Source organism: Schistocerca americana, chromosome 2 (genome assembly GCF_021461395.2).
Source record: "Schistocerca americana isolate TAMUIC-IGC-003095 chromosome 2, iqSchAmer2.1, whole genome shotgun sequence".
NCBI classification, from domain to species: Eukaryota; Metazoa; Arthropoda; class Insecta; order Orthoptera; family Acrididae; genus Schistocerca; species Schistocerca americana.
This window is the reverse complement of record NC_060120.1, coordinates 426,539,534-426,559,313: the sequence shown is the minus strand read 5'-3', so window position 1 is coordinate 426,559,313 and position 19,780 is coordinate 426,539,534. Positions and strand designations below refer to the sequence as shown.

Here is a 19,780-nt window from a genome sequence, read left to right as displayed (position 1 = left end):
ATGGGTGGGTCTTTATATTAGAATACAGCTCATGACTGCGCTTCCTCCTGCGTCTTCCTCTTTTACTGGTTGGGCCATCGATTCTTCAAAGTGCCTTTCTTTCAAAGACACCTAACATTACAGTACCTTTTGATGCCAGTGACAAAGTTTCCAAGGTTTATGTAAGCACATGTCTTACAAGTGTTTCATAAATCATTAATTTGGTGATCACGTTAAAAGTAGTGCACTGGTTATCTCACTGGACTCACATTCAGGAGGGCAACAGTTCAGATTTAAGTCCAATCATCCAAATTTAGGTTTTCCTTGATTTCCCCAAATTTCTTATGGCAAATGCTAGGATGATTCCTTTGAAAGGGCTTTCCTCTCCTATACTTCCTTGTTGCTCCATCTCTAATGAATTTATTGTCGACATGATGTTAAATGCTAATTTTCTTATTAAGGGCCTTCAGTAAAATAGTTTTTTAATGCAAAATAGGCTCTGTTGGTTGCTATTAATCTATGTTCAATTTCATAAGAGCTGTCATTTGAATGGGTGACCATAAATCCCAGATATTTAAACTGCTCAACTGTCTCAAAAGTATAATTGCCCAAAGTTATTAAGGAAGGAATGTTCTTCTTGTGTGCTCTCCCAGCAGCCATACATTTTGTTTTATGTTAGTTGACATCCAGTCCCTTATTCCTACAGACCTGCTCAAGTGTGATGAATGTCACCTTCATTGCCTTCTGAGTTCTTGCAACTACAGGGTGTTACAAAAAGGTACGGCCAAACTTTCAGGAAACATTCCTCACACACAAAGAAAGAAAATATGTAATGTGGACATGTGTCCGGAAACACTTACTTTCCCTTTTAGAGCTCATTTTATTACTTCTCTTCAAATCACATTAATCATGGAACAGAAATACACAGCAACAGAACGTACCAGCGTGACTTCAAACACTTTGTTACAGGAAATGCTCAAAATGTCCTCCGTTAGCAAGGACACATGCATCCACCCTCCGTCGCATGGAATCCCTGATGCGTTGATGCAGCCCTGGAGGATGGCGTATTGTATCACAGCCATCCACAATACGAGCACGAAGAGTCTCTACATTTGGTACCGGGGTTGCGTAGACAAGAGCTTTCAAATGCCTCCATAAATGAAAGTCAAGAGGGTTGAGGTCAGGAGAGCTTGGAGGCCATGGAATTGGTCCGCCTCTACCAATCCATCGGTCACTGAATCTGTTGTTGAGAAGCGTACGAACACTTCGACTGCAATGTGCAGGAGCTCCATCGTGCATGAACCACATGTTGTGTCGTACTTGTAAAGGCACATGTTCTAGCAGCACAGATAGAGTATCCCGTATGAAATCATGATAACGTGCTCCATTGAGCGTAGGTGGAAGAACATGGGGCCCAATCAAGACATCACCAACAATGCCTGCCCAAACGTTCACAGAAAATCTGTGTTGATGACGTGATTGCAGAATTGCGTGCGTATTCTCGTCAGCCCATACATGTTGATTGTGAAAATTGTGGCGGTGAATCGAGGAAGTACAGTACATACTGACGAAACTAAAATGAGCTCTAACATGGAAATTAAGCGTTTCCGGACACATGTCCACATACCATCTTTTCTTTATTTGTGTGTGAGGAATGTTTCCTGAAAGTTTGGCCGTACCTTTTTGTAACACCCTGTATATCTATGTTATAAGCATAAGTGAGTATCTGCACTGATTTGTACAAGCTAATTTCTCTGCTCTGCAGGTTTGCATCCCTCATGATCTTCTCCAAGTCAATACTAAAAATGAGACTGCCAGTGCATTTCCCTGCCTTACACTATCTCGTATATCTAGTGAATCTGACATCATTCGAATATTGCAGTGCCAGTGTTGTTTAGAAACATGATGTAGTGTTTCTTCAGGCATGAGTGCATGTCCGAAGGAGCAAGCACTGTGATGACTACAGCCATTACAAAATACATGACATGTATTTGCAGTTGCAAATATGGGCAACCGTGAACTGTATAATTGAATGACGACAATGAAAATTTGTACTGGAACAGGACTCAAACCCGGACTTTCCGCTTATCGCGAGTGATTGCCATACCATTAGGCTATCTGAGCGCCTCATTCTTCGTTATTCTCAGGAAATTCCACAATATTTAAGGAGGTCTTAGTTCAGTCGAGTTTCTCCTTGTCAGCGTCATTTGCTGACTGGTAGTTGATTAAAAAAAAAGTGATGTGTTCCAATCGCAAATTCAACTATCCTTGCTGAAGTTTTCCTTAGGTTGAAGATATGGTCTACTGTTGGTCTCCCTGGAAGAAATTCACATTATCTCTGAACAGTTGGGACGAGGTAGTCAGACAGTATGTTGGAGAATACTTCATAAACCACATTTCGTAATTCCTTGATAGTTGTCACAGTCCAACATGTCTTCTTTCTTGTACACAGGGCATATAATTCCTTCTCTTCACTTGTGGAGGCATTTCCTTTCCACCTCATAATGAAAATCTGCTCTAATGCCTGCCGCTTTTCTTGAACAGTTCTGTTGGAATATTATCACTCTCTGGTGATCTACTGTTCTTCTATTTCTTCAAAGCAGTTTCTTCAAGAGTTAGTGGGACAGGATTTTCATCTAAATCATCCTTGCACATCTATGGGATCTTTTGCTACTAGTATCAGTCTGGAGTTGAAGAGTTTATAAAAATGTTACTGCTATCTTTCACAAATATGTTTCACCTCACCTATGATTTTCCCTGTTTCATCCTTTACCAAGCTAGTTTTTGTAGTGAAGGGTTTCCAGGAAATATTTATTTTTCTATAATATTTCCTCACCTCATTCTGATTCCTAAAAAGCTCCAATTCATTAATGTTTGCTTTCACACTCTCTTCTTTTTTGTTTGATGGACCCTCTTTTCACTCCCACTCATTTCTTTACATACTTCCATCACTGCTCTGTACAATTTGATTGTAACTATCTTGTATATGTGTCATTCTTTTCCTCTGTTGTTCTCATTGCTCATGGACAATTTGTGAAAATTGCTTTCATGGGAGAGCAAGGCACAGTTTGGTACACAAGTGGTTCTGGAATAGCAATGAATCTGTACACATAACAGACCATGAAGAATTGCTATCGGATGGCATTGGAAACTCACCGGCCACAGCACAGACAGTAGTTATGCGCATGACAACTTCAGATCAGACATGAGATCCAGAACTGCACAAAGTCTTTGCAAGTCAAGTAAATAGAAAATGTGTCTAACACTGTTAAAATCAATTCACTCTCTCTCTCTCTCTGTGGGCATCCTATCCTCCTAATTGTAAATCTCAGCTGACTAGTTGCTTTTGTAGGATGGGAGAGCAACAAAAAACTGCAAAATTTTCCACAAATAGTAGTCATTACACTGGGCTTCTCGTCATGGTCATAATAATAATTAGGATAATAGAAGATAGTTGTATACTACTTAAGAGACACCGTTCTCCTGCTCAAATCTGTCAGAGAGCACTTTGCTGTAAAAAAACACTGTGATTGGAAGAACTGTACGAGTGTAAATAGGATCTATCCAAGAAAATTGTGCTCCAAAGTAATACCACATACCTTATGTGTTGAAAAATATCATTCTGAAAAGCTGTTTCCATGGGAAAGTGTGCTGCATGAGCACTTCCAGCAGGGTCGGGTTATCACTGGTGGATCTGTGTCTACTGAACCAACACTGGTGTGGCAAAGGAGATTTAAGGTCTCTATGATCCAGACCACATGGTAGTTTTCTATGTGCTCCAAGAGTACAATAGTTTGTGGTATGTATTTCGTCAGTTCTTTAAAAAATCACAAATGTGTAACAGCCAGTAGAAACTCATCAAAAAATTGAAACTGGTATCTGCATGCAAGGTAATTGAGCTGTTTTCCAATAGGCTATGACTGCAAATTATATGTTCAAAACATACATTTTTGAGAGATTATCCTTTGTGTACGCCCAGAAAAAAGGAAAAAATTGATGAACTTGTAGAATTAAACCAAAAACATCACAGCAGCTAAGTGGTTAAACCATAAGCATATCCGGACATCTGCTTAACAACGTACTTTAGTCACCATTGCTGTTATTGTTTAATGCTTTTCTTATGAGCCACACTTTATGTGCTCACCACCATTAACGTGTGATTTTAGGCTTGATGAGAGAATCAGAGATGTGAAAAATGAGCTTACTTCCCCAACTGGCATTACATGCTTACTAGAAGTCGGCTCAGTGAATTTCTGTACACTGTGTAAAATGTAAATTTGAAAGAAAGCTCAGGTGTTAGTCTTTCTTCATGCCCTCTATCACTACTGCCAATCTTTATGATCTACATTGTGTAGTGTGAGTGGTGCAAAGTATTTACATGAGTAACGTATGTATTTGTTGCAACTGTTTCCTGTCAGATTTGAACATGAAAGTCTTTAAAATGTGCTATTGCAAAACCCTTGTTCTACTTCTGTGTGACATCTCTGTCACAGCACATCATCTGCACAAAAAGTATATTTTCGCACTGCACAAAATTCTTTCACCCCCATCTGCAGTCCCATACTGAAGGGTCACTTGCACTCTCTAAACATACAGCAGGTGAGCTCATACAACATGCGTTAGTGTGGTATGGTGACTGTTCTGGCTGTTGGATGACTTAACAAGTTGTAAGCCAATGAGAGTTCACTAGCCGGAAATGGGTGACATTTCCTCGATTGTGACTGAGCATATTCTAAAGACTCAAAGTGTTTGGATTTAAAAGATTGATATTGTTATGGAATACAGTACATTGCATATAGATGCAAAAAGATAAAATTGAGTTATAAGTGACACAAGAAAAGGTGGTGGGAGCATCCCTTCATCACGTATTGGCTCAGTCCGCAACACTTCGCATTGACTGTCTTGTTTTTCCATTATCGCTGCAACTTAGCAGTAGTTGTATCATAATTGTGAAGTGAAGCTAAATGTTGTTGCAAGCTGTGTTGGCAACACAGATCAGTGATTATGTCAGCATTTCCTCTCTTGCATCTCCCCTCTCCACAACGGTCTAAAATATTCCCTTAATTCTGCTAGCACCCGTGGTGCAAAACATCTGTCTTTTGAGCAGCTTATAACTTGTCCAGATACATCAAATGTCAATATGAAGAAAACAGGATGAAGTCAGGCGATATGTCTAGTAAGAACTTAGAATCAAGGTAACGTTAATAGGAAGATACGTAAAACTGAGAAATTTTTAGCATTGATCTTATGGGTTTTCCACAGGGGCTACAAATTTATGGTGTAGAATTGCAAAAAACATAACATCAGAGAATGTAAAATTGGAGTTCCACTGTGTTAACAATGGACCTAATGAAATGTAATATCTGTAGAATTTCTCTGATCGAATTCCAGATCTCTGGGCCCTTACTCTTATGCCACTAACAAATTGAATTAATTCTCTCCTTTAGTTCATTCGGACAGAAAACACATCCTGGATATTAACGGATTGTACTTAATAGTTCTATACCCTTGGCTTCAATGTCTGATGTTACACAGTGTGTGTTCAGTGTAGCTTCCATGAATGTTCAGCCACATTTTGTATAGGGCAGTTTAAAGCATATTTTTAATGTGCTGAACAGTAACCCACAATCTGCAGTTTAAATTACAGAATATCTGGCTTATATACTTCTTTTGAAATAGTTTCAGCAGCGTGGCCATTGAATAAGCTCACCATAATTTATAAATAAATTGTTTACTTTAAATAAATTACTTACACACTTTTTAATTTTCTAGTTCCAGGAGGACCTCCAACTGACATACAATGTACTTCATTAACGTCCCACAGCATTTTAGTTTTGTGGTCAGCACCACTTCCCAATGAGATTAATGGGATTCTCTTGGGTTACCGGATAGTGTACCGTGCACTGTCTACTTGGGATGGTAAGTAACACCACTAAAACATGTACCTAGCTTTGTTTCTGCAGTTATGATTTTGTAATAAGCACTGATTTCTTTTTAATTTTTTGCAGTATATGCTACCTGAATATTAATTTTAAAATAAGTTCAAATTATTAATACTTGACAGACCAACTTTTGCATGATTAGAATTGTTATTAGATATTTCCCTATTCAGTTTTACACACAAAATCTTCCCAGTTACAGTAGTTCCATAATGTTATCACCAAATTACTCACATTACATATTGGTGTGAGGTGAAATACTGAGAACACTCCAAAGCATATGGAGTTCCTCAAGGCTCAATCTTAGGTCCGCTATTGTTCTTCATATACAGGGTGTCCCATTTATCATGACCACCTTAAATAACTGTTTGTCCAGATGCAAATTACAAAATGTTTCAAGCAAATGTTCTTAAGTCATCACGGGGACATCAATCAGCATGATTGCCTTCATCGTAACTTTGTATTTTACAAAGATATGAACAGCGGTATGACTTTTTTAAATGGTACCCTATATTTTTTATTCAGTAATTCATTTCCTCTCCTAAAGACCTATTCAGAAATGTATCACAGTGTACCATTCACTGAAAAACATCATTATTAATTACTTAACTCAACACTGACTTTGAGCTCAGGATCACAAACTCATCGACTTGCTGGAGTTGTCAGAAAACAAATGAAAACCAAGTAAAAAAATAACAGAAAATTGACTTTGACTCTCCTGCACCATTGCCCAGGAGTAGAACATTCAAAGGTGCTCAAAGTGGTGACCCTGGACACCGATACAGTGGTGCACTCATTGAATGAAAGAAATATTTACTGCTTCCAGTGTTGCCTGCTGAAGAGAATTACAAGCAAACACAATACGTTCCTGTATGTCCTCTGGAGTTGTTTGAATGTCACGATAGACAACATCTTTAATGAATCCCCAAAGAAAAAAGTCCAGAGGATTTAAATCAGGAGACCTAGCAGGCCAAGTAACTGTTCCTCCCCAACATGCATGGAAGGCATTATGAGATGGACATCCATCATGTCGATACCACATAAGCATTCTGGTTCTTAGCGGTAGTTCATCCAGAAGAGGAGGAAGAATTCATCTGAGGAAGTTGGCATACGCTGTGCCGTTTAGACTACCATTGATGAAATAAGGGCCAATAATTGTAGTACCAAGCATCCCACACCAGACGTTAACTCTTCATTGACTCTGATGTTCCACCTGTCTAGGCCATCGTGGGTTGTTGCTGGACCAATGATGCATGTTCCTTGTATTTACCTGCCCTTTGTTTGAGAAGGAACATTCATCGGTAAATAAAACATTGGAGAAGAAGTTCGGGATGGCGAGGATTTGCTGCTATGCCCACTGACAGAACAGTACATGATTCTGGAAACCATTCACATGCAATTCTCGATGTAGGTGTACATGGTAGGGATGGAACCGGTGACATGTAAGAATATGATGTACACTGGTTTTAGGAATGCCAATCTCATGTTCAATCTGTCGTGTGCTCAGGTGTCGATTCATAGCAACAGAAGCAAGAACAGTAACTTCGGAAGCTTCATCTGTGGCCATAGGTTTGTTTGACCAGTGTCGCAGAATATTTCAGAGATGCTGAAAGAATTAAACTGGCAGATTCTTAAGGATAGACAGAAACTATCCTGAGAAAGTCAAAGTTTCACAAAGTGACATTAAATGATGACTGTAGTAATATACTACTACCCCGTACATACTACTCCCATAGGGATCATAAGGACAAGATTAGATTACTTACAACATGCATAGAGGCATTTAAACTGTCATTCTTATTGCACTCCATATGTGAATGGAATGGAAATAAGCCCTAATAACTGGTACAGTGGGACATACCCTCTGCAATGCACTTCACAGGTGCTTGCAGAGTGTAGATGCAAAAGTAGATATTTTTATTTCAAATATTGTTTGTTTTGGGAAGTGTTCATCAATTCAAAGTTTTCTTATATTTTTTTGTAGTTGCCATGGTACTAGTAAATAAACAAATTCTTCTAGTATTGAGAACACAATCAGTAGTGGAAGTGTACTCTACAGTTCTTACTGGGCTAGTGTTTAGTGTGTACTGAATATTCTTCCCACACCTGGAACCGAATCAGCTATTTCCAAACACATCTGATGTATGGACTTGCAAATTGCAGTGCGTCTGAATCGAGACATTAATAGTCTGAAAGATTTCCTAACAAACATTTACCGAACAACAAGACCTTCCAAAGAATACACCAATGTCTTGTGTAGGCAGAGTCTTTTGGGAAAAGGCAAATAGTGTTAGAACACCTGAGTTAAAAGACTGAGTACATTATCACACTCAGGACAATAATGGCAGCAGTACTAGAGAAATCAGAAACTGAGAATGTGACTCATGTGATAGTGTGAAAAGTGTTACAAGAGTATCTCCTTTATCCATACCATCTTCAGAGAGTGAAACATATTACTGAAACAGATTTTCAGTCCAGAAAAGTGTTTTGTACTTGGTTGCTGGAGATGTGTGCTCAGGATCAACACTTTCTGGCTGGTCACTGATGAAACTAAGTTTACCAGGAATGGAGTGCAGAATTTTCACAACATTCTTGTATGGGCAGATGAGAATGCTTTAACAGTTGTGGAAAAAAAGCATCAACAACTGTTTAGCAATATATGGGCATGCATAATTGGGGACAGATTAAGTGGACCTTTCATTTTCTACTGGACAGTTAATTTTTAATGGAACATCTAATGTTTTGCTGAAGAAATTTCACTACACTTATGTCAGAACATGTGGCTCATACACTAAGGGACACCACCTCATTTTGCTTCTCAAGTAAGGATAATGTTAGATCAGTGTTTCCCAAAGAAATAGATAGGTCAAGGGGCAGCAACATCTTGGCTTGCTTGATCTACTGATTTCAATCCACTGGACTTTTATTTTGGGGAGCATTTACAGATGCTATTGACCTACTGATAAATTTGACATTCTTCACCAGATACAGCAGACACCTGGAATATGGGAATGAGTAAGACAATCCATGATATGGCTGTTAGGTCCTTGTTTCAGAGCTAAACATTTTCAGCATTTCATTTAACCATCAGAAGACAATACTTGAAAAGAAAAAAATACCACAAAACCAAGCTGGAAATGAGAAACAAAAGGATACAACTGAAGCAAATATGTAGCAACAAAAAATTATCTGCAACTAAGAAAATGGAGAGCTGACAATATACTTCTTTGCAAGTCCTGTATCCATTCCTCCGAGATTTCCAAGGTATTAGTTAAGTCTCTGTACAAAGGTTTTTAATTTTTTAATCACTTTCATTAAGGCAGTAAAGTATGGCTTGTAATAAGAAATGAGGCCAGCAGGCAGAGACAGTGGCCATGTGTGTGTGTGTGTGTGTGTGTGTGTGTGTGTGTGTATAACGTACATTGTCTAGTTCAGAAAAAGGCCTTTTTGGCTGAAAGTGTACTTGCTTGACAGTCTTTTTATTGTGCCTATCTGCAACTCAGCATCTTTGCCGTATTGTGAGTAGCAATCTATCCTTTCCATAATACTGTCATTATTCCATCCAGAATTTACCATTGTTTGATTTTACCTCTTAACCGGTATTCATAAGATAGAGGTTACTTAAACCCACAGTTATTGATGGACATAGCTGACGTTCTGGTTGTAGCATTGGTTCTAATTTGTGTTATGATCAATGTAAAAAGCTATAGCTGTTTGTTAAACACAGTAATCCAAGTGTAAATTTATACACTACTGCTGTTTGGAACCAGGATGTTCAGCTTGTAAGTCATCCTTGAATCACAAGCAGCAACAATGAAACATGGCTGCTACTTCATAACCAGGACTCTGAACAATTATTTAGAAGTTTCATCCAGCCTCCATAATACCTTACTGAAATTCAGTTAACTGCGTTATGTGCACTGATACCAGTGGGCATGTTTACAGTTTTTGTTGACTCAATAGATTCTTCGAAGCAACAGAGCAATCTTTCATGCATTCATTTTTCACTAGGGTAATTAGTGCAGTCAAATAATTTACAGGCATGCTACTTATCACTATTTAAAATGCCAAAGTTTTGCTGAATGAAGCTGTTAATGTCAAATGGTAGCAAACCATCCATGAAACCAATAATCTAGCTCTGATTACATATGTTAATGTTGTTTAGTAAACAAAACTCACTGAGAATGGCAAAGACATTTTGCCAAGAATCTGCATAAATTGCAGTAATGGACACATACCTTACAGGAGACACATAACTTCACTTACTTTTAAAAGATTTATGATCAATGACATACAAAATTACTCTACTTTGACTCCTGAACAATGTCTTCCACAATCATTTGCATGCGTTTCTGTTCCTTTTTCTTTCCAGACCTTCAAACAATGGAAGAACAAACATCAGAAAATAAAATTGAACTGCTGGACCTCATACCTTTCTGCAATTATAGTATAGAAGTGAAAGCCTACACTCGAAAAGGAGATGGTGCCGCAAGCAACCCAGTTTTCTGTCGAACACAAGAGGATGGTACGTTGTTTTCAGCTATTTAACTATTATGTTTTGTATGGCTATTTTGTGGAGGAATTACTGTTTGAGACCTCCATATTTTCTAGCAGTCAATTCTACTTCAGCAAGTGACAATCATATTAACAAATATCACAAACAAAATTGTCATTTATTTAATATCATTATCTATTACTCTCTTTCCTTTCAGTTATTCCTCAAAGCTATAACATATCCTACATTCTCCTCCACCACTTATTCAGCAATTTCTCACTTTATTTAATTCAGTAAGCATTGTCTTTATATTTTATTTTATTGTAAAGTTGCTATGGACAATTTTTTATAACGCCATATGAAACCAAAGTCTAGTTTACATTATGAATAAAACAAAAAGACTTAATCAGCAAATGGTGTCAGCACATTTCTTATTGGGAACTTTGAACTACAAGGGCTGTGGGGGGTGGGGGGGCATGGTAATGGAATGTATGAATAGAATAAAAAAATCTGCTTCAGCCACTAGTAACTTCTTACTATTACTAGTGTGTAATAAATAAGAAATTACTGGCAACTGAAGCAGATTTTTTATTCTACACTCCTGGAAATGGAAAAAAGAACACATTGACACCGGTGTGTCAGACCCACCATACTTGCTCCGGACACTGCGAGAGGGCTGTACAAGCAATGATCACACGCACGGCACAGCGGACACACCAGGAACCGCGGTGTTGGCCGTCGAATGGCGCTAGCTGCGCAGCATTTGTGCACCGCCGCCGTCAGTGTCAGCCAGTTTGCCGTGGCATACGGACCTCCATCGCAGTCTTTAACACTGGTAGCATGCAGCGACAGCGTGGACGTGAACCGTATGTGCAGTTGACGGACTTTGAGCGAGGGCGTATAGTGGGCATGCGGGAGGCCGGTTGGACGTACCGCCGAATTGCTCAACACGTGGGGCGTGAGGTCTCCACAGTACATCGATGTTGTCGCCAGTGGTCGGCGGAACGTGCACGTGCCCGTCGACCTGGGACCGGACCGCAGCGACGCACGGATGCACGCCAAGACCGTAGGATCCTACGCAGTGCCGTAGGGGACCGCACCGCCACTTCCCAGCAAATTAGGGACACTGTCGCTCCTGGGGTATCGGCGAGGACCATTCGCAACCGTCTCCATGAAGCTGGGCTACGGTCCCGCACACCGTTAGGCCGTCTTCCGCTCACGCCCCAACATCGTGCAGCCCGCCTCCAGTGGTGTCGCGACAGGCGTGAATGGAGGGACGAATTGAGACGTGTCGTCTTCAGCGATGAGGGTCGCTTCTGCCTTGGTGCCAATGATGGTCGTATGCGTGTTTGGCGCCGTGCAGGTGAGTGCCACAATCAGGACTGCATACGACCGAGGCACATAGGGCCAACACCCGGCATCATGGTGTGGGGAGCGATCTCCTACACTGGCCGTACACCACTGGTGATCGTCGAGGGGACACTGAATAGTGCACGGTACATCCAAACCGTCATCGAACCCATCGTTCTACCATTCCTAGACCGGCAAGGGAACTTGCTGTTCCAACAGGACAATGCACGTCCGCATGTATCCCGTGCCACCCAACGTGCTCTAGAAGGTGTAAGTCAACTATCCTGGCCAGCAAGATCTCCAGATCTGTCCCCCATTGAGCATGTGCGGGACTGGATGAAGCGTCGTCTCACGCGGTCTGCACGTCCAGCACGAACGCTGGTCCAACTGAGGCGCCAGGTGGAAATGGCATGGCAAGCCGTTCCACAGGACTACATCCAGCATCTCTACGATCGTCTCCATGGGAGAATAGCAGCCTGCATTGCTGCGAAAGGTGGATATACACTGTACTAGTGCCGACATTGTGCATGCTCTGTTGCCTGTGTCTATGTGCCTGTGGTTCTGTCAGTGTGATCATGTGATGTATCTGACCCCAGGAATGTGTCAATAAAGTTTCCCCTTCCTGGGACAATGAATTCACGGTGTTCTTATTTTTTCAATTTCCAGGAGTGTATTAAGATGTTCCTCAGTGCAGCTTTTTTTTTTTTGACTGATCATTTATTTAGTACTGGAAAATATACAATAAAGCAAACACATCTTACTAGACTTTCTTGATAGAGATCCAAGTTGCTTGTACTCAATTAAATGCATTATTCTTTGTTTCTGGACCATTTTCATATATTTATGTCTTGAAGAGCTTCCACTTTGTTTCATATCTTATATACAGAATCTTCAAAATAAGTGTCCCATATTCTTACATGTCAACCAGAAAAAAGTCCAGAAACATATGTCCACAAACAAATATGCGTTGAGATATGGGCCCTTTTATTGTTAGGAATATTCAATACTGAGATATGTCAGCTGTCTGCCTGTCGATGTCCACTGCTAATTTTTTATTGGTTCTGTTTATCTCTGTAACTACTTCTCTGACTGTGATAGCGTTGTCAGCCACAGTGTACTACTTTGGCCATTTCAAACCTATCATTTTGAGGTTATGCTGGCAAGAGAACAAGATTAGTGATGCTGCAAAATTCAAACAACATAATCACTGAAACAGAATCATATTATTCCATGCAGGGAAAGGCAGACATGATATTCTGATATGGATTAGCAAACAGCATTAATCAAAAGGCATGAGTCATGTACACTGAAAAACTTAACCAATGCTGCATTACACCTGGGATAATAATAATAATAATAATAATAATAATAATAATAGTGTTCAGCAGATTGTTCCAGTGACTTGCACACACATCATTCACAGTGAGAACTGTTATAGACGTCACATATTTCACATGCCATATATAGAGGAGCTTATGCTTAATGAGTAGAAAATTACTCTGGATCAAGTATGCAAATAACTGGAGCTGCTGTTGGCATAAACTATTCTTTTGTATGGCTATTTCTGCATGGGTTGTTATTTCATTCATATCAGCTTGAAATGTATGCAAACTCTCTTGCCATGAACCCACCATGCCAGATTACGGTTTTGCCAAGATCCACTGCTGAAAATCTGCATTTCTCAGGTTATCTGTAGATTCACACAGCATGACACCTCAATAACTACATCTGGGTAGATGCAAATCCTGCATAAATCATGGAAGCAAGGCATTAGGTTCACTTCATTATCAATGCATGTGCAGGAATTATGGATAACTATACACTATATCAAACAAATTAAAATTGAGAAGTGCTGCTTATCACTCACTTTCGCATGACAGATCATCCATATTAAAGGGGAAATAGAAAACCCTTGGTTTTATGCACAATGGGGTACCAACCTATTTTCCAAATCTCTATTTACGGTACCTAACCCTGATACTTTTTAATGAGTGCAGCATGTGCAGGGTGGCTACTTGAAATTTAAAAAAAAAAAATCCCTGAGAATTCCAGGTTTCCCCTTGTAAGTACTACAGATTTCCCGGTGAATATATTTATTACTTTCTCACATCATCACTACAGAAATTAATAAGTGATTGTCCTCGCCTACAAGGGAAAGGAACTTATAGCATAAAAAAATGTTTGGAGTGTTGTGTACACCTATAGATTAGGAAAAACAATAGTGTTATAGGAGATTTAAAATGAAGCAGTTAAAAGGCCACACACAACAAAACCAAAAATATTAAAGTAATAGAAATCTATTTAAAATTAATCAGGCTTATACAACATAAACCAATTTTCTGCAAAAAAAATCAAACACTTTAAACATTATTTTCAATAAGAAGTAATGTGTACTTACAATTTAAATGTTTCAATTATGCTGGTTCCAAGGATTTCTTGTAACATTCAAGTCCCAACCCAAAACACATAAAATATCTACAGTATTTAGAAAGTTGGCAGAGGAGTAAACTTTCGAATTTTTCCTATAATTTCACTGTTCATGAAACAAATGCACTGTCATAATGCAGTTATCTAATTTTTCAAAGCCTTTATTTGTTCTTCAAGTGCAAACACTTCTTTTGTAGCACTTTCTAAAATTTTCAAACACTTTGATTCCGACTCTTTCACTTCCAAGCCTTTTTTTTCCTTTTTTCTAAAATGCTCTGTTCCCCAGCAAAGTATTGTTCTTTGAGTTGATTATAATGTTCTACATAATGTGAGTATACATTCCTTGTGCTGTGAATAAGAGATTTTGGAATATCCAAGTTTTCGATGTCGCCTGTATTGGACACAGCATCATATATTTGGCTATGTTTAACAACTGATTTCTGCCTCATGTTTTCAAAGAGGCATTCACCATTAATTGAAAAGCCCTTTTCAATGTTAGCATTTACATGGGAAAGACTCCAAACTGATTTCATGACAACCATCGTTTTGGTATTTATCATTAAGGATATCCGACTAGAAATAATCATCTCTTTTTTTCAGAATTGCTGTTTTCTTTAAAAGAATAGATAGCCTGTGATAGCGAGTCAGGTTCTCAAATCCATGCCTTCCATTATCTGCTGCAGTTCCATTTGGGTGATTACTTTCTGTGAGAATACAAAGCAGCTTATCAAGATGTGATTTTGCCAAACATGTTGGACACAACTAAACCTGGGTCAAGACATGTAACTGAAAGTGTCAGTGAGTAGTTGAAGGGTGACCTGTTATTAAGTTTCATGTCAAATGTTTTAAGACTTGTCTTACATTCTTGTCAAAACTTAAGAATATTGACAGTTCTTACATCCGAACTGGTTTTCTTTAATTCTTTGTGGGTATCAAAATTTAGAATTATGTTTTTTTGCCGGTGACAGTTTTTTTTTCCTTCCTTGGTAGCAGCTAAGTTGATTGATGTGCTTTTTTTAAAATATCTCTGGCTTCATAAAATGTCCTAATACTACTTTTACTGTAGATACCAAAGCTGTGTGCAGAAATGGAGTTAACAGAACATCTGTCTGAAACGTTTGCAAAGGTTCAATATCGCAGACTAATGCTTGAAAAAAGCAAGTTTGGCACACAGCAGTGGATCCTTAATAAACATACTCACCAACACGAAATTTTGCTCTTTGGTTCATTCTTATCCTTCACACTCTCAAGAAATGTCTTCATGTTTGTTGTTATTATATCAACTGCTCTTTGAGCAAATGAGGGATTCTCCAGCCATCTAATACAACAAATTCTTTTTGGAAACACAGTGGAGCCTGAATACTGAGTATAGTCTGTTCTCCTGGTTGGGACATGCTCAAAAAAGTTATACAAGGCTCTCAAAAATAATGCATTGTCCCAATGTGTTGCCTTGATTGCATCTTTGAAAGCATTATGCATATAATGAAGCCCACAGCTACCAATGTCTAGCTGTTTCAGCCCTGCTGAATGTGCTTTATATTCTTTCAGAAACAGCCAATTCACATTTGGCCCATTCATTGAAATCTGGAGAATCTTTCCCTTGGTAAGTTTTTTGTCACATCAATGCAAAGAAGATAAAAGGTCATAAGCTCTTGAATGACCAAGAAAGCAGGAATTAAGTTATTTTGTTGTTATCCTTTTTTTCTTATCTTCATCCCAAAATCTTTTATTTACGTCCATTTGTGTGCTTCCCACAATTTTATTTATTCAGTGATTCGTCAAAACCAAGAACAATATAACTGGCTTTCACCAGCAACCCAAACGGCTGTTGATTGAAATAAGGCACAATTCCAAATATAAGAACATATCTTATCTTACCTTGCTTAAGTTGCATCTTGTTAGTTATAGCACTAACTTTACATATTCTTGAGATTACAGCAACATATTTTTCAGCCTCCTGAAGTGACTTGAGTGTCATAATTGTTTCAACACACCAGAGAATTTCTGCCATCGTTATACCTTCTTTTAATAAAAATTCCACAAGTTCGGTTGGAAGATTTACTGTTGAAGGTAGCAGAGATACTTTATTCTGAAGACGATGATACTGAAGTATGTGGCTCAGAATTAGTAGATGATAGAATAGCAGTTGACATTTTTGGCTGAAAAAAACACTTCAAGGGAAGATGATGTTCTCTTACTTAGAGCAAAATCTGTATGCTTTTCCCCTTCATTCAGATAAAACGTGCCTGACACCCCATATTACTTAAAGATACTTGGCTACAGCAGTAACTAAATACACTAAAGTAGGTTGACCAGGCACAGGTTCATGCCAGCCCTTTAAATTTGTGTGACTTTTCCAAATATCTTCATAAAATGTCTTGCAATTAGACACTGTAGCACTATTAATTGTAAAAGAAGAATAAAATGCCTATATCATTTTAAGACACACACACACACACACACACACACACACACACACACACACACACACACACACACACACACACACACATTATAGTGTTTAAGCTGCACACACACTGTCACAGGGAACATATTACTGCTCGAAACATGTTTCCTGCAGCATTTCGTGACATGCTTCCAACTTTGTTTCTGGTTTCTGTCCACGCTGGTGGCAATGATTTCTTGCAATGTATTCCCATCGTCTGTAACACTATTTATCATATAGTTTTTGTATTGTCTCCTATATTATGTCTATTGATGAAGAAACTGTAATGATACATGGTGGTGAACTATTAATACTCTAAGAAAGTTCATGGAAACAAAGTAAAATGTCTCATTGTTGGGGATGGATGAAAACATACTAGAGAACAACTGGCAGTAATAACTTGCTATAGCAGCTGAATATCTGAAGACGGCTCTGGTTTTTGTAACTTCACTTGGATGTCATCCACCAATTTTGAATTCCATTGGTGGAAGTCCTCAGGGTTTGTGTAACAGTAATTAAATGAGAAACATAATTAAATATGCATTATTATCAGATCTTTATTCAGTGGTTTGATTCTGCATAAATCATCAAAAATTACTTCCTCACAAGTGTTGTTATTTTCTGGTATGCTTAAGGATGTGACAGAAGAGTGATCATAGCAGCAATTCTCTGCAGAGTGCCCTTTTTGAGCATTCATCAAGCAGATCTCAGCCTGGTGTCTACCGAGATATGTAATAATTTGATAGTCTTCTGCATTGATCCCCCCCCCCCTTTTTTTTTTTTTAAACTCACTACAACAAGCAAAAATTTAACACATTTTGGCTCTGTACACCAGACACAATGCAATATGTAAACATGCACTAGTGCTTTGCAGCGGTGAGTCAGTAAGATGTATTGGCCACCTGAAAAACTGTTTCCTTCGATCCCATTGCTACGGATGTTTGTTTCCACATTTCAAAACAGGTTTCAAAATGGTGTCCACAAGCAGCAACCAGAAATATATTTTGAAAACACGTTTCAGGCTCAGTGTATACGCACCTTCAGAACTCATAATGACCTCGAAACCTTTTATTAATGATATTATTGTTTAGTAAATGTATAGAGATGGAAATGTCAGTATTTTTAGACTATGGAAGACAGTTCTGCATGAGTCTCTTTGTTTCTTGTTCAAGAGGGTCCTAACAGCTTTCTTTTGCAATGTAAATTTTCTTTTTGTATTTTTGCTGCTAGAATTTTCCCAAACAGTAATTCCATATTGTAGTTATGGCTCAAATAGAGCATGGTACACTGTACATAGAAGCTCTTTGATGGCATAAAGTCCAAGATGATTCATAACAAATATTACAGTGCTTAATTTACAGAAAACATTATCCACATGTTGACTCCACTGGAGCTTACTGTCAACTGCAATCCCCAAAAATTTACAAGTGTTATCTTCTACCAGTCTTGTTTCATCTATGAATATATCTATGTGTTCTTCCTTTTCTCTACTTGTGAACACCATGAACATTGTCTTTTTTTAGATTTAAAATTCATCTAGTTTCTGTTTCCACATACTGCTCTCTGCTGCTGATGTATGAATTTTATCCACTTGGCTGCATGTCCACGAATACCAAAGCTTTAATGTTCTTAATAAGTGAAATGTTGTACTGAAAACACTATTTTTACCTCAACTTTCTTATAACAATGGAAATGTGACAATAAAATTTAATCACTGGAGCATATTAACGTCTAAGAAAACATTTATTTAACAATACACTTGTTGCAATTCTGCAATGCAAGTCTCTGTTCCCTTTGATTGGACATTGGTGCCAACATTGGCCAATATTTACGATACGATGCTGACACTTTTGAGACAACTTTCAGTTTAACTCATACGCAGCCAACATAAACATATATGATGCATGGATTGTAGCCAGTGCATTTGTGGCTCTCAGTGTTAATAATTATATTGTGTCACTGCAAAACAAAAAAGAAGGAAAACATTTAAAAGAAGTTGATGGGATGTAAGATTTCACATTTTGAAAGCAGTAAGTTTTAAATAAGGTATAAAATTGAACACAAATACACCCATAAATGTATTTCTTTCTGGTAAAGTTCAATTAACTCAAGCACTCCACTATTCCTGAGATGGTGATTTGAAGGATTCTGCCTGGAAGTACAAGTGACATACAGCCAACCTCAGGTTTTGAAACAAGAGGCAAAACTACATAGTAACAATGTGTGGTCACCATATTGATACTAGCTACAACACCCTTTGATGTTTGGTTGAAATACTGACAAGAAACGAAGCTGTACAAAGACTGTGGCCAATATTCGTATAAGTATAGCTTTGAAAGATTAGGTATTTTAAAATTTGGGGTTTATAAATCTTGATACAATTAAATTACAATGCTAAGTTAAAAACACTGAATTCCTGGAGATTTTATGAAGTTTCTGAAATCCCCTGAGATTTCCCTGATCTTTTTCCGGTAAAATGTAATTCCCTAAGAGTTCCAGGTTTTCTAGAAGAATTGCCACCCTGATTTGTGTACCATGCACATGACCTAGTCTAAGAATAGTCGTGTGTCTGCACAGGTTCATGATTCTTTAGGAAGAAGGACTGAAAGATGTGTAAGAATTAGTGGAAACCACATTGAACATCTCCTGTATTGTCAACAAAACAAATGGCTATTATGGGATAGAATGTCTCATAACACAACAAGAATTCATTTTTGGACTTACATTTATTGGGCCTTCACTACGATCTTTTGTGTATATGTGTGGTACTGCACACTACCCATTGAATTGGCAATATGTATTTAGGGCACTTACAGCACTTCATTCGTCTTTACTAATTACGTAACATAAGTAAATTTATTACAACTGAAAAGTATTTTAAACATAATAATTCTACTACATTTTGTAGTTTCTGGATGTACTTACAAGTAATTCTAAACAGTTGAATATAATAAAAGAGATACACTATAATGTCATACCATATACCAGTAAGTAAATAACCTACACTATTTTCAGCTGTGAGACATTCTGTTGCCAAAGTTTTCCTTTTGAATCTGTTCTTGAGAATTCAACTATTTAAGTTTTGGGCTATCCAGATCAACAGTAAGTGCCACTCATTTGCAGTTGCTGCCCCTACCTTTGTAG

General features: G+C 38.3%; 1 protein-coding gene across 1 annotated transcript in view; it reads left to right on the top strand.

The window, feature by feature from the left end:
• Nucleotides 1-19,780, top strand: part of LOC124594067 (Down syndrome cell adhesion molecule-like protein Dscam2) — a 198,161-nt gene that overhangs the window by 113,613 nt on the left and 64,768 nt on the right. Inside the window, exons 11-12 of the mRNA XM_047132417.1 lie at nt 5,752-5,898; nt 10,291-10,443. Coding sequence (XP_046988373.1) covers nt 5,752-5,898; nt 10,291-10,443 — 300 coding nt within the window. The remainder of the gene's footprint in view (nt 1-5,751; nt 5,899-10,290; nt 10,444-19,780) is intronic.